The sequence below is a fragment of the Daktulosphaira vitifoliae genome, unplaced genomic scaffold (genome assembly GCF_025091365.1).
Source record: "Daktulosphaira vitifoliae isolate Bord-2020 unplaced genomic scaffold, ASM2509136v1 Scaffold_1, whole genome shotgun sequence".
Lineage (NCBI taxonomy): Eukaryota > Metazoa > Arthropoda > Insecta > Hemiptera > Phylloxeridae > Daktulosphaira > Daktulosphaira vitifoliae.
The window spans coordinates 13,131,719-13,144,382 of record NW_026099572.1 but is presented as its reverse complement, the minus strand read 5'-3'; the positions used below and the strand labels follow the sequence as shown (position 1 = coordinate 13,144,382).

At 23.9% G+C, this 12,664-nt stretch overlaps 1 protein-coding gene across 1 annotated transcript; it reads left to right on the top strand.

Annotated features, from left to right (window-relative positions):
- The first annotated feature begins 9,105 nt into the window (after positions 1-9,105).
- Positions 9,106-11,263, top strand: LOC126910286 (sentrin-specific protease 1-like). Its single transcript, XM_050692722.1, has 5 exons — positions 9,106-9,110; positions 9,325-9,428; positions 9,668-9,817; positions 9,946-10,075; positions 10,559-11,263. Exons 3-5 carry the CDS (start codon positions 9,671-9,673, stop codon positions 10,930-10,932), a joined length of 651 nt encoding a protein of 216 aa, XP_050548679.1. The 5' UTR covers positions 9,106-9,110; positions 9,325-9,428; positions 9,668-9,670; the 3' UTR covers positions 10,933-11,263.
- Positions 11,264-12,664: the final 1,401 nt, after the last annotated feature.

Below are 12,664 nucleotides of genomic sequence, written 5' to 3'. Positions count from 1 at the left end.
GCGAAAATAAGAGTTTGTCACGAAAACTATGCTTCTTTAATCTTTAAAATGTTGTAGGAAATTTACTACTGAACACTAATAAAATATTTTTTTGTTAAATTTTCCCTTAAAATCTATGGCTATCTTGAAATTTTTCGTAAATTTTTAATTAAACATTTTTTCTAATAAATTGAAAAACTATTATATTTTATGATGTTTTTAAGCTTTGAATGGGTTTTAAAATTTTAGTCTTGACAATATTTTATAAAGTTAATTCAAATGCTAAATATTAATATGATTGGCATTACCTATTAGGCGGTCAAACTCCCACTCTCTCTTATGCCATCATTCCTAGGCGTGGAACAAGATGACGAATTTGACTTTTTTTTCTAATTAAATTATAACTTTTAAAGTAATTAATACTAAACTATGATCTTTTTACTAATTAGTCGCAATATATTAAAGAGTATTTCAAATTTGTATAGTGAATTATTTCTTTAAGAAATTTAATTAAAGTTTAATGTGATTAAATTTTCCCAATTTTAAGTTTTACATTGTTTTCTGAATATGATTAATTTAGTTATGAATAATATTTTCGATTAAATAAATAAAATAAAAAATATACTGATTTGTAACTTTCGATTGTGTTTATATGATTTATTCAATTTTATTAAAATAAGTGCAATTACAAATGCAATAATTCAAAATCCTTATTGTGTATACTTAATTTTCGTCAAAGACAATTATTAAAAATATGATCTTTTGTAGTAAATGGGCTAGTTGACTTTTTAACCAAGACCCTGATTTATTGATTTGTAGAAAAATATTGTGCTCTAAGATGTGAACTCTGCCTAAAATTTAACTTAAGTTAAAAAAAAACAGTATCCATAAAATGTTTATCTCCAAAATAAAAAATTTGCAAATTTCCATAAATATTATTTTTGATTAATTATTGCGTCATTAAATAATGATTGGAAGTAATTTAATAATATAGTAGTAATAATTTCATTATCAAAATAGATATTATTGTACATATGATTTCATAGTTTTCCGAATATTGTGTTAATAAAAAGTAGTTTATTTTGAGTACATTATAAAATTGAAATTATTAACATACAAAAAATTAAAATAAAATAATGTTAATTTTAAATACGTATTTTATTAAAAATACACATATTTAGTGCATATTTTAAAGTAAACTAACGGAAAAATGAGGTTTCTCAATCCATTATCAGTGTTAGCCTACCCTTATTTTATAAAATGTTCTTAATTTCAAATACATATCAGTAAATATTAGTATAAATTTATAATTCGCTTTACATATTAATTAAAGTAACAAAAAAAGTTATATTAATAGATTTTCAAGGAGTTATAGCTTTTTAAAGTTAAGATGCCAGTCAGAAAAAGTGTACTTATTTTTAAAATAAGTATAAGATGCTATGCAAATTGAACAATCTAATTTAATAAAAAAAAAATTTTCAGAATTGTCCTTCTACATATGCCACTGTGCATTGGAATTGAAAGATTTTACCAACTTTAAATGTAAGAGACTCTGGAATAGATGAGTTACCAATTTTGGTAACTAGTAAAAATTTAGATTTACTATCAGTTACCGAAACTGGAAAAGACAACGGAATATAAATGAACTAACGCTGTTTTCTGAGCGTTAGATAGTTGGGGCTTATTAAAAAATATTGTTCAAGCTTTAATCTACGACACTATCGCATCTAATATGGAATGTTTAAAAAGTGCGTGTTTTACTAGAACAAAAACTAGAGAAAGATTATTTGTAATTATCATGCAGTCACCGCCTATGAACTACCTCCACACAGTATTTTCAAAACAAAACTTCCTCAGGTAATTTCATGCCCTGATATTCTCATATTTAAAAAATTTAAATAACATTGTTGTTACCAATACTACTTGTGGAATAGATGAACTCGAGTATTGCTCTACACTTAAAAATGATCGGAATGATATTTCGAGTTTCCTTGGGAATTGTTGCAAATCATTTTAAAACGATTATAAAGAAACGATCGAGCTATTTATAATATTTTTATATGGTAACTCAGATAAAAAATTATAAATACACCCTTATAAAACCATGCACCATGTGTTTTAGCTGTGTGGAGCATTATACATTTTTTAAATTTATTCATTTTTCAAATTAACTTACTGATAATTTTGTAAATTAATAAACTTGTTTTATTACCAGTTTTATTTCCAAATTATTTTGTACTTATCATTTTTTATTTCATGTAATAGTTTTTTTTAAATTTTGCATAATAATATTGAGAAATGAATATATTTAAATGTTAAGCTAACAAATTTAATATTATTTTATTAAGCAATAAACCTCATATATTAAGTAGAAATCTGACGAACTATTTCAGCTATGATAATATAACAATTTCAATAATATTTTACTTATTATTTTTATTTTTAGAAATATTATTATTATCTTATTATTAAAATATCTTATTTTTAAGAAACATTAGGTCGTATGGCTAATGATTTGTCAGATGAAATATTTGTAAATATACAATAATTTCGACAATTTCACCAAATAATTTGTAATTTGTAATTTTTCTGAGAAAATAATGGGTTTCAATGAAAAATGTGAAAATTTAATTTATACAAAATAGTTAGATTTATAATTTAGATTCAATATTCTTTTTATGAGTGTCCTAATTTACCTAAGTTACTTGAAAAAAATTATACCTTTGGTCGATTTTTAACCTGAAGTCGGCAAGGGTTTAACTTATCTAATTGATTTGAAATTTTTTGTAGTTCTTTTTCATATGTATATACAGGGTGTTCACTAAGTCAGGAAACGGGTTTCTATTGTTCTCATTGTTTGTAACAATGAGAACAATAGAAACCCGTTTCCTGATTTACTGAACACCCTGTATATTACTTTAGTGAGTGAGTCTAACAAATTTCTAAAATTGTAAAAATAAAGGACACCCTAATTTATATTTAATAGATTAAATAACATATTTAATAATTAATCATAAAATTATTTAAACAGCGAATTTTTAAAAAAATTTTATTTACTCTTTAATACTACAAATATTATTTTATAAACATAATTATATATTTTCAAAAAAAAAAATTTTCATATTTATAATATTTTTTTTTAATATACAATGTTTACCCAAGCGGCAAGAATAAGTTAATAGATATTTTAGTTATCCACTAGAATCACATATGCAATCTATTTTTATTTCGTGATTATTTGCAAATATAACTCATGTAAATTTCCTAAAAAATAATATCTGTATTGTCAATATATTTATTAGGCCACTAATATTTTATCATAAAAAAATATACTGTCAATTATTAAGTTTCTAACAATAAATGTTTTGTTTACATGACAAAATGTGTTATTAACAAATGCTATTTTAGCCAATAACATTACGTAGTTTTAATTTTATAGACTTATTATAATTTAAAATTTATCGAAAATATTATAATAATAATATAATCATCTAGGAAAAATTAACGACGAGTTATTACAATATTATTGAAAGTTACACGATTCCACTATATACATTTAAGGGTTAAATATTTTAAAAATATATCCCTTATTTCTTATAAGGCACCAACTTAATTTTTTTAATGGTAACATCATAATTATCATCTAATAAAAGCAATGCCTTTTCATTGAAGCCACTCTTCTCTGTTTGACACCAGATTCTTCAATGAAACAAATGACATACAGTTTATGAACAGTTTCAGAATATTTTTAAAATATTGTTCCCTTGGGCGTCGTCATGGTTTTTTCACAGTTATTTTTTCTTCGAAGATGTTGATTATCAAGTCATTGTGCTGGATGATGTGTCCGATTAACTTTATTTTTCTTGATTGAATCATCTTCATCAGTTATAATTGTGTATTGTTTATTTGTATATTAAGATTTAGATCTAAGTGCATCTTGTTTATAAGCATTGTTTTGGTTTTCATGGAATTTATTTTCTTTTTAAATTTATCAAATGCACTTAATAGCATGTTTTTTAATAGCATGAAGCATATTCATGTCATGTTCAGACTCTGTTAAGATAACAATGTCATCCGCAAAGCGAATATAGTGTATATGTTGACTATTTAATTTCACTTTATTGGTCTTGGTTTTCATTATATCTATTCTCATTTCAACGAAAATATTGGATAGATAAGGGGCATCCTTGTCTCATTCCTCTCCTTTTTCTTGCTTCTTTTACCGATCCATATACATTAATTTCTGTTGTTTGATCTTTATATAAGTTGAAGATGAGCCGTCTATCTTTGCAAACAATTCCTTTTTCTCTTAATATCTTGAATAAGATTTGCCAATCCACTTTATCGAAAGCCTTCTCTAGATCTATGAATGTTGCTATAGTATTTCTATTCAGTGTAATTCATCTGTCAAGGATCTGTCTCAGTGCTAATATCGCTTTTCTTGTTTCTCGTTCTTTCATAAATATAAACTGTGCTATAATGTTTCTACATTCCGTTGCATTGCTTTTCTTCGGAATTGTTATAGTTCTACATTTGACAAAATCCAATGGTAGATTTCCACTGTTATAGTTATCTTTAATGATTTTAAACAATTGATGTTTTGTCTTTTCTCCTATATTTTTCAGTAGTTTAGCCGAGATGTCGTCAATTCCTGTTTCTTTGTTGTCACTCAGTTCTCCTAAAGACATCTCGAATTCACTTATTAGTATTTCGGGTCCTTTTCTATCTTCTTTTACATCTATTTGATTTTCTATATATTCCTCTTCATTTTCGATCTCCTCTTTTCTCTCATATAATTCTTCCATATATATTTTCCACCTCTATACTATCTTTTTATTTCCAAACAGAATTTTGCAATGTTTATCTTTAACTATGTTGCTGGATGTTTTGGATCCAATAAAACATGTATGTTACCAATAAAAAAAATTAAAGTTGATAACTTTATAAGGTATATGGTATAAAATATTTAACCAAAATCAATGAAAATTAATTTATTTCTTGATTAAATCAAGAAATAAATTCTACTTGAATAAGCCAAAACATTAAAAATTATTATTTTTAATATATAAATTAATCATTATGTATATTGAAATTTAAAATATCAATTTTTAGGGAGTGTTATACTCAAATTTACTGATTTACTACTCATCGTATAAATTAAATTTATTACATTTATGTAATACTTTATTTTGATTATAAGCAATTTAAATTGAATCTAAATTGCATACTATATTTATTTAAATAGTTTTTACAGTTGGTTGTATTACCCTCCGCAACCCAATAATTTTCGACCCTAATGTTGTATATGTATTAAATTTATAATAATGATGTACAATAATGTAAAATAATGAATTAAAAAAATTACATAAACAATAAACAAAAAGAAATATTTTTTTATAAAGTAACAGTACTTTTATAAGAATAAATTACAACTTATATTGTATTGTTGACAAACGTTTTCTATCTTTTTGTTCAAAAATTTTGTAAATATTATCGTCAAACATTATGTTTGTTGTAATATTTATTTTATCATAATTTTTTACCGTTTTTCGTTAATCAGACAAAATTTTATTCATCCTGAATAATTATTAATATTATAACTAATATTTTTCACGTGGTACCTATTCATTCAAATGTCCCCTGAACAATTATTGTAATATAAATATGATACAGAAGTCGTCGGAACGTGTATTTTCTTTTAATTGTATAGTACACAAAAAAACCTTAAATATAAATTAGTTTTGAATGATGTTGATATTTCGTTGCTATTCACAACACATCTGAATCAGCCAAATCGTGGAAATCAAAATTTCGCATAGTTTTACATATTTCGTCTTAAAGTACATTATGTTAAATTTAATTTGAGGTTGGTTATAAGAAATTTTTATTATAAAAATTTCCTTTTATTACAGGAGTTAAATAGAATTTTTTAAATTATGACGTTGATAATTTCAATTAGATACGTTTTGTGAGACGTATTGTTTATTAAAATCGGTCTAGGAGTTGAGTAACGGTGTATAGTTTATACAATAAATAATAATAGCACAAATAAAAACCAATAGTTTTTCAGGTACGCATCAAAGCTAAAATGACATTAAATTCTTTCTTACTGTTTAATACTTTAATTATAAACATCAATCAGTGGCGTATTTTGAATGATTTCTCGGGTGGTGTCCAACTTTTAATGAACCTCACAAACGAAAATTATAGAAATGTTTACTGACATAAAAAAAACTTACTATTTTTCTAATTACTATTTTAGGAATTGACAAATAATTTGAAATTTAAATTTTGGTACTGTTTTATCTTAAAAGAAACAACCCTAGTGTCTTAACTTAAAGTAATAAAAGTTTAATAATAACTCAAATGTATTTATTATAGATATAATTAAACAATGCAAAGCATACAAAATAATTATACACTAAAAACACAATAAAACAATACACAAAATGAAAACTGAATGTCATAAACGTACCGCGCGAAAAGAGATTACCTTCGGTGCTCCTGAGGTCCTCTCTCCTCTACGATTCATTCCATTTCGTCTTATATACTAAAATATTTTGTTTTTCTTCTTTTTGCAAAATTAATAATACTATCGTTTTCAAAAATGTTTATAAATATTTAATTCCTGGTCTAGTAATAATAGATCAGGAAATTACAATTAAACGAAACATTACAAAAATGTTTTACTTCCAGCTTTACAAATGATAAACTATATTACAGTATACAGACTGATTTTTTTATCATAACCCACTCATTTACTTGTAGAATAAATATAATTTAAACATTATTTTTGGTTTTCTTTAGTTACACATTATTCTTAAATTATTAACTATTTAAAACTTTTTATGTTCATCCCTTATGCCTTGTAAGGGTGTCAACTTTGTCTTTTTGTCTTTTAAATGGGAACACATATTTTGAATATAATAAAATGTTTGGATTTTTAATTAAATAGTAAATGGCATTTGAATTTTTAATATAACTTTATTAGTTTATTAGATATAAACATTTAAAGTTTCAAATTTTTGAGTTAATATACATGTATAATACACATGATGATATGATTACAAATACAGGTAGCTAAATGGTTTATATGATATCAATGTCGCAGTCACGGATTGTTTATTATCAATTATGACTATCATAGATATACTTTCTGTATTGTCAGTTAGTGTATTTATAAACTCACAACAATGTGCCTTACTACCATTGATAATAACAATGCTGTGTACCTGCTAATTTCTTTGAAGTTGTTTTAAACAAAGTAACTCATAACTAAATACTTTATTTATAATAAGTAAACAAATAATAAAATCTCCTTTCAGTATTGATGTTCGTAAATTACTTGCTTTTGATGATGTTTCAGTGTCATTCCACTTCGAGATTATAAATAACGATTCAATTAGGTATACAAAAAGCTCAAGAAAATCATTGACAGCATAAAAACGTTCAACTCATTTAGCCGCATATAATTTTTTAATGATTTTTTAGTTATACATTTTTGACTTTCTTCGATTTGACTTATCAACACATCTTTTCGCTTTGGGTATATGAAAAAATCTCTAACTTTAGATGTTGTTCCTAATCAATTTCGTGTTTCTTGTATAGAAGATGAATAAGAAATAGCAAGGTTTAAAACATGAACAGCACAATGAACAAACGTCGCAAGCGGATAACTTTGGTGAATAAGAGATTGAGCTCCGTTAAATTGACCAGACATAGAAGCACATCCATCATAACACTGTCCTCTAAGGTATTTTGTTTCTACACCAAATGAATGTAAACTTTGAATAATAATATATAAACCTTTTCCAGTAGTATCTGTTGTAGGCACAAACTGAAGAATTCTTCCTTGGTAATCATATTTTCAACATCTAAATATCGAACACACAAAGTTACTTGTTCGCTTCCACCAATGTCGGCCGTTTCATCAGCAAGTATTTTGAAACATCTTTGGGCATTTATGTTTGTTACGATTTTATTTAAAATAATTTTATTACAGGATTCAATTATTTCATTTTGAAGTGTTTCACATGTATATTTTATTCTTTCTTCAGCTTCCAAAAATGATTTTAAACGGTCATTTCCTTGGGCTCTGTATCTTAATATTTCTCTAAAATTTCCTTGATTTTCTTGGATAACTTGTCATTTTCTTGATATATATTGAAGTTACAAAGATAGCCGTTATTGTCAAAAAAAAAAAAAATAATAATAAGATTAAAAATGCAAATAATAATTAAACCTATAAGGTAGTTAAACCCTAAAGTTATTTTCGATTTGTTAAAATCGTTAAAATTAATTCAAATCTCCTGTTATTTTCTTTTATCAGAATTATTATGTCATTAATTAAATTATTAATTAAATTGTTAAACTATATTATATATTCAACTTAATAAATTTTTATGTTGATTATAATCGCATGGCATGATGTTTTTTGTTAATAACTAAATGGAAATAGCAATTTCACATGGGCAAAATTTTTAATAGTTGCAAGAGAATAAATCCAAACGTTGATATTTTATTTCATACAGATTAAATTTTATATGCATAAATATTCTGTTAACCGATATCAAATTTATTCCACTTGAACTTTTATAAAAAAAATCTCTATCATTTGTAAACTAATGTAATAAATAAACAAACAAATATAAAAGGTTTTTCTTCAAAATATCTTTAAAATATATATCAATATATTTTTTTTTTGATAATTCTCTGTAATAAATTCTTAAAATATTGTAGTCTTTGACCAATAATACAATTAAAATAAATAAGTATTGTATATACTTAATTTATTTATAATTGGCTTATACATTTTTTTAATGAATTTTTACAATTAAGTTTCCTTGACAATTAGATGTAAATGTTGATTTTATCGACATTTCAGTTCACTTCGTTTTTTCCCGTGAAAAATAAACTATCGTCTTGTGTAATTATTAAGATTTATTTAATTAGTTATTGATATGGCAAGTGAAAAAAATATTTTTGGTCAAACAAATGAATCAAACTTACATAAGGTTATACGCAGAGTTAAAGAAATATGGAATCTTCGTTTCATGCATTCCAATTATGTTTTAAATAATACAAATAAAGAACAAATATCAAAAAGGTCAATTAAGATGGAAGAATTATCTGTAAACACTATTAAGATTAATAATTAAACTAACTATTTCGAATAGAGAAAAAGTTTTTTAATATAAAATATAAGAAAAATTAATAATAAGTTCTCTTATTCATATATAACAATAATTCAGTCGCTTTACTTTAATTTAACTATTTCAATATTAAAAACCTTTTTCGAAATTGATTATTTAATTAATAATTATTAAAATTAAATTCAATTTGCAGCAATTATTAATAAAAATATTTATCCTATAAAAAATTCCATTATTCCAAAAAAAAGCACGTATCGAAAAACGAATAAAAATGATAAAATTATTCCAGAAAAATTGGTAACTATAATTATATTAATATATTTATTCGATTTAGCTATGTTATTGGGGTTTGTCTGATTCAAAAATATAAAATAAACTATCAATCCCTTTAATATAAATGCAATAACATAATGTTTAATATTATTCTGCTATTTTTTCTATTAGATTTTTATGGGAAATTCAATTTTTATCGAAGATAATAATATAATATTAAGTATAGTTTATTTGTTTATTTAAATATCTCTTTGGTTGCCTAGAATATGATGCAGCAAAGAGAATTCGGAACACTTTTTCAGAATGAAAAATCTGAAAAATATAAAAATGAAATTTTAAATTCAACAGAAAAAAAAAATATAGCAATTTCAAAAGACAATCCGCTATTAATATCAGCTGATTTGTTAGAAAAGGTATATTTTATTATGCTTTATTTCAATAAAAAGATTTTAGGGTATACCCTAAACCATTTTTTGGACTTAAAGCAGATTTCTTAAAGAAATTTATCATATAATTAAATATATTTTTATGATCTGTTAAGAGTTTTCATAAGAAAAATTTGGAACGCAAATCCGAAATAAAAAAACAACTTTTTGAGATATCTTCTAATACTACTGCTCGACCAAATTTAAAAAGAAATTCATCAGAAGAAGATGAAAAAGTCATAAAAAGTATACAACTTTTAAAATATAATTCATTTTTAAAAAATAATATAATAAACGTTTTGATTTTTGAAACAAATATGTAATATTTTAAAACATAAATTATTTTAGAGCCAAAAGTTAGTTCGAATTCTTTGACCTTAATTACGCCGAATGTCGTAAATTTACTTGCTCTGTCCACTATTGAAGTAATAAAAGTACCAGAGAAAGAAAAATGTAATTAGTTATTTAATCTATTTATTTTATGTAAAATAAAATAAAAAAAGATTATTTATTATACATAATTAATAATTATAATACGTGTTAAATTAATATAACCTCTGCAGAGAATTGTTATTAAGGGGGTCGGTCCATGGACGTTTTAAACAATAGTAATTATACGTGTTTAATTTCATATTCCAAAACTTTAAATAAACCTAACTAATTGTAAACTGTTCAACAAAGTCTTTAATTAATTTTATGAAAAATGTTTAAATATGGTTACACTTGCAGAAGTAATGCAAGATCAGAACACAAAATCTCTTGATCAGTATAATGCACCTTCATTTAAATCGCCCACATCATGGTATACTTCAGACACAATTAATGAGTACATTAAAATGATAGTAAAACGGTCAGAAGGTGAAGTTTATGCAGTTGTCACTGATTTTATTGTAGCGTATCTTCGAGGAGGCTATCCAGCTGTAAGAAGATGGATAAAAAAAGATATTCACACAATAAAATTACTTTTTGTGCCCATGAATGTATATGGGAGTCATTGGATATTGACAGTAGTTAATATACCTGAAAAGACTGTGACATCATATGATAGTTTTAAGTCGTATAATGGTCCCTTATCCAATGGTATTAAAAAATTTCTTAATTGAATGGGAGATGGACAAAAAAGGAAAAGCTTCTACATGGACATTACAAATAGGCGAGACATCTCGCCAAACCAATGGACATGATTGTGGGCCATTTACTGTTGAGCTGGCAGAAAAAATGTCTCGAGGAGATACAACACCAATAAATGCAAATTTTATGCCTTTTATAAGATTAAGACACAAAAATGAAATTATTGCTGGCGAGCTATTCAATTAATATTTTTATGAATGAAATTTTATTTTTGTATTTTATATCAATTTTCTTAATATTCACTATAAATTAAAATTTTTATTTTTATACCACCAAACATTTTTTTTTACTTTTTCTATGTTTAATTGTTGTTTTGTTGTTTTATTTTAATCTTATTTTTATTTGTAACATTATTTCATTAAAGAAATTCAAATTTAATATAAATTTATCTTAACAGAAATAATTTTATGTTCTTGTTATGTGAATATACAAATATTATAATATACACTGTATATTATACAGTTATGGATACAATTAAGTTAAAAAGTCAGCCAATTATAAATTTTTAAATTAACAAGTGTATCTACTATCTTAACAACTTAATTTTAATTTTACTAAATGACGATTCATAAAGAATTTCATAACTTTTGTTTATTTTTTAAATACTATTTTAATTATAAAAAATTCTTTTCTGTATTTTTTATGAATGTGGTATATTGAATAGGGGTAACTAAACTTATTTGTTTATAATTCTCTAAACTGATAAACTATAAAATAAATTTAAAAATGAACTACAAGTTCAGAATATTTCCGTTGTTGTTATATTTTTACTACAGGTATTTTTGTTATCTAAATGACCCAATGAAATCCAAATAATTTCTAGAAATCTCTGATAAAATGTAGTTAAATACGTGTCGTCGAATCCTATCAAATTGTCTTCAATTTTGTTATTTGTTTAAAATACCATTTATTTTATAGTAAATAAATATAGTATATTATAAAAAAAGTTAATACCAATATATTAGGCATTTTTTTTAAGTCGGGTGGTGTCCAGACATGGAGGACACCCCCCCAAAATACGCCACTGACATCAATTAATTGTTAATGTATGATGTTAAAAGAACTATATATTTATTTTAAAGTCATTTCGTAACAACAAATTAGTATGTTATTAAATTTATTCAATAACGTTTTGTGAGGTAAACAGCAGAAATTCAATTTTAATATTTTACCATTTAAGGTTATGCCACAGCCTAAAAATAAAAAGTATAACACGCTATTTGTACTAAATTTAAAAGTAATGATTATAAATAATATTCAAATTGTGGTAGAAATATCATTTTTTCATAACTAACAACAACTGAATTATCTAATAAATATAAATATTGTCAACAACGTGAATTTACAAGTTAAAATTAACATAACTTAAAAGAAAAAAATGAATTAAATAAAATACAAACTAAAACAATTATTGTTTTATAAAAATTATTAATTAGTGCTGCAGTTGGAAAATTGAAATATAAAAAAATATAAATAAATGTATAGAGCTCAATTTTTGTTTTTGAACATTTTATCAAATATAAATTTATTGTATAAAAATATTAGGGTTTTTACTGTTAAATAACATAAATAAAAATGTCAAGTACAATTGATTTCCAGCGTGGTGGATTTGAGACATTTTTTAAAATTAATATTAAATGATATCTGACAGTGATTGAATTTACTATTGTAAAATACTTGAACGCTTATTATGCTTTACAAATT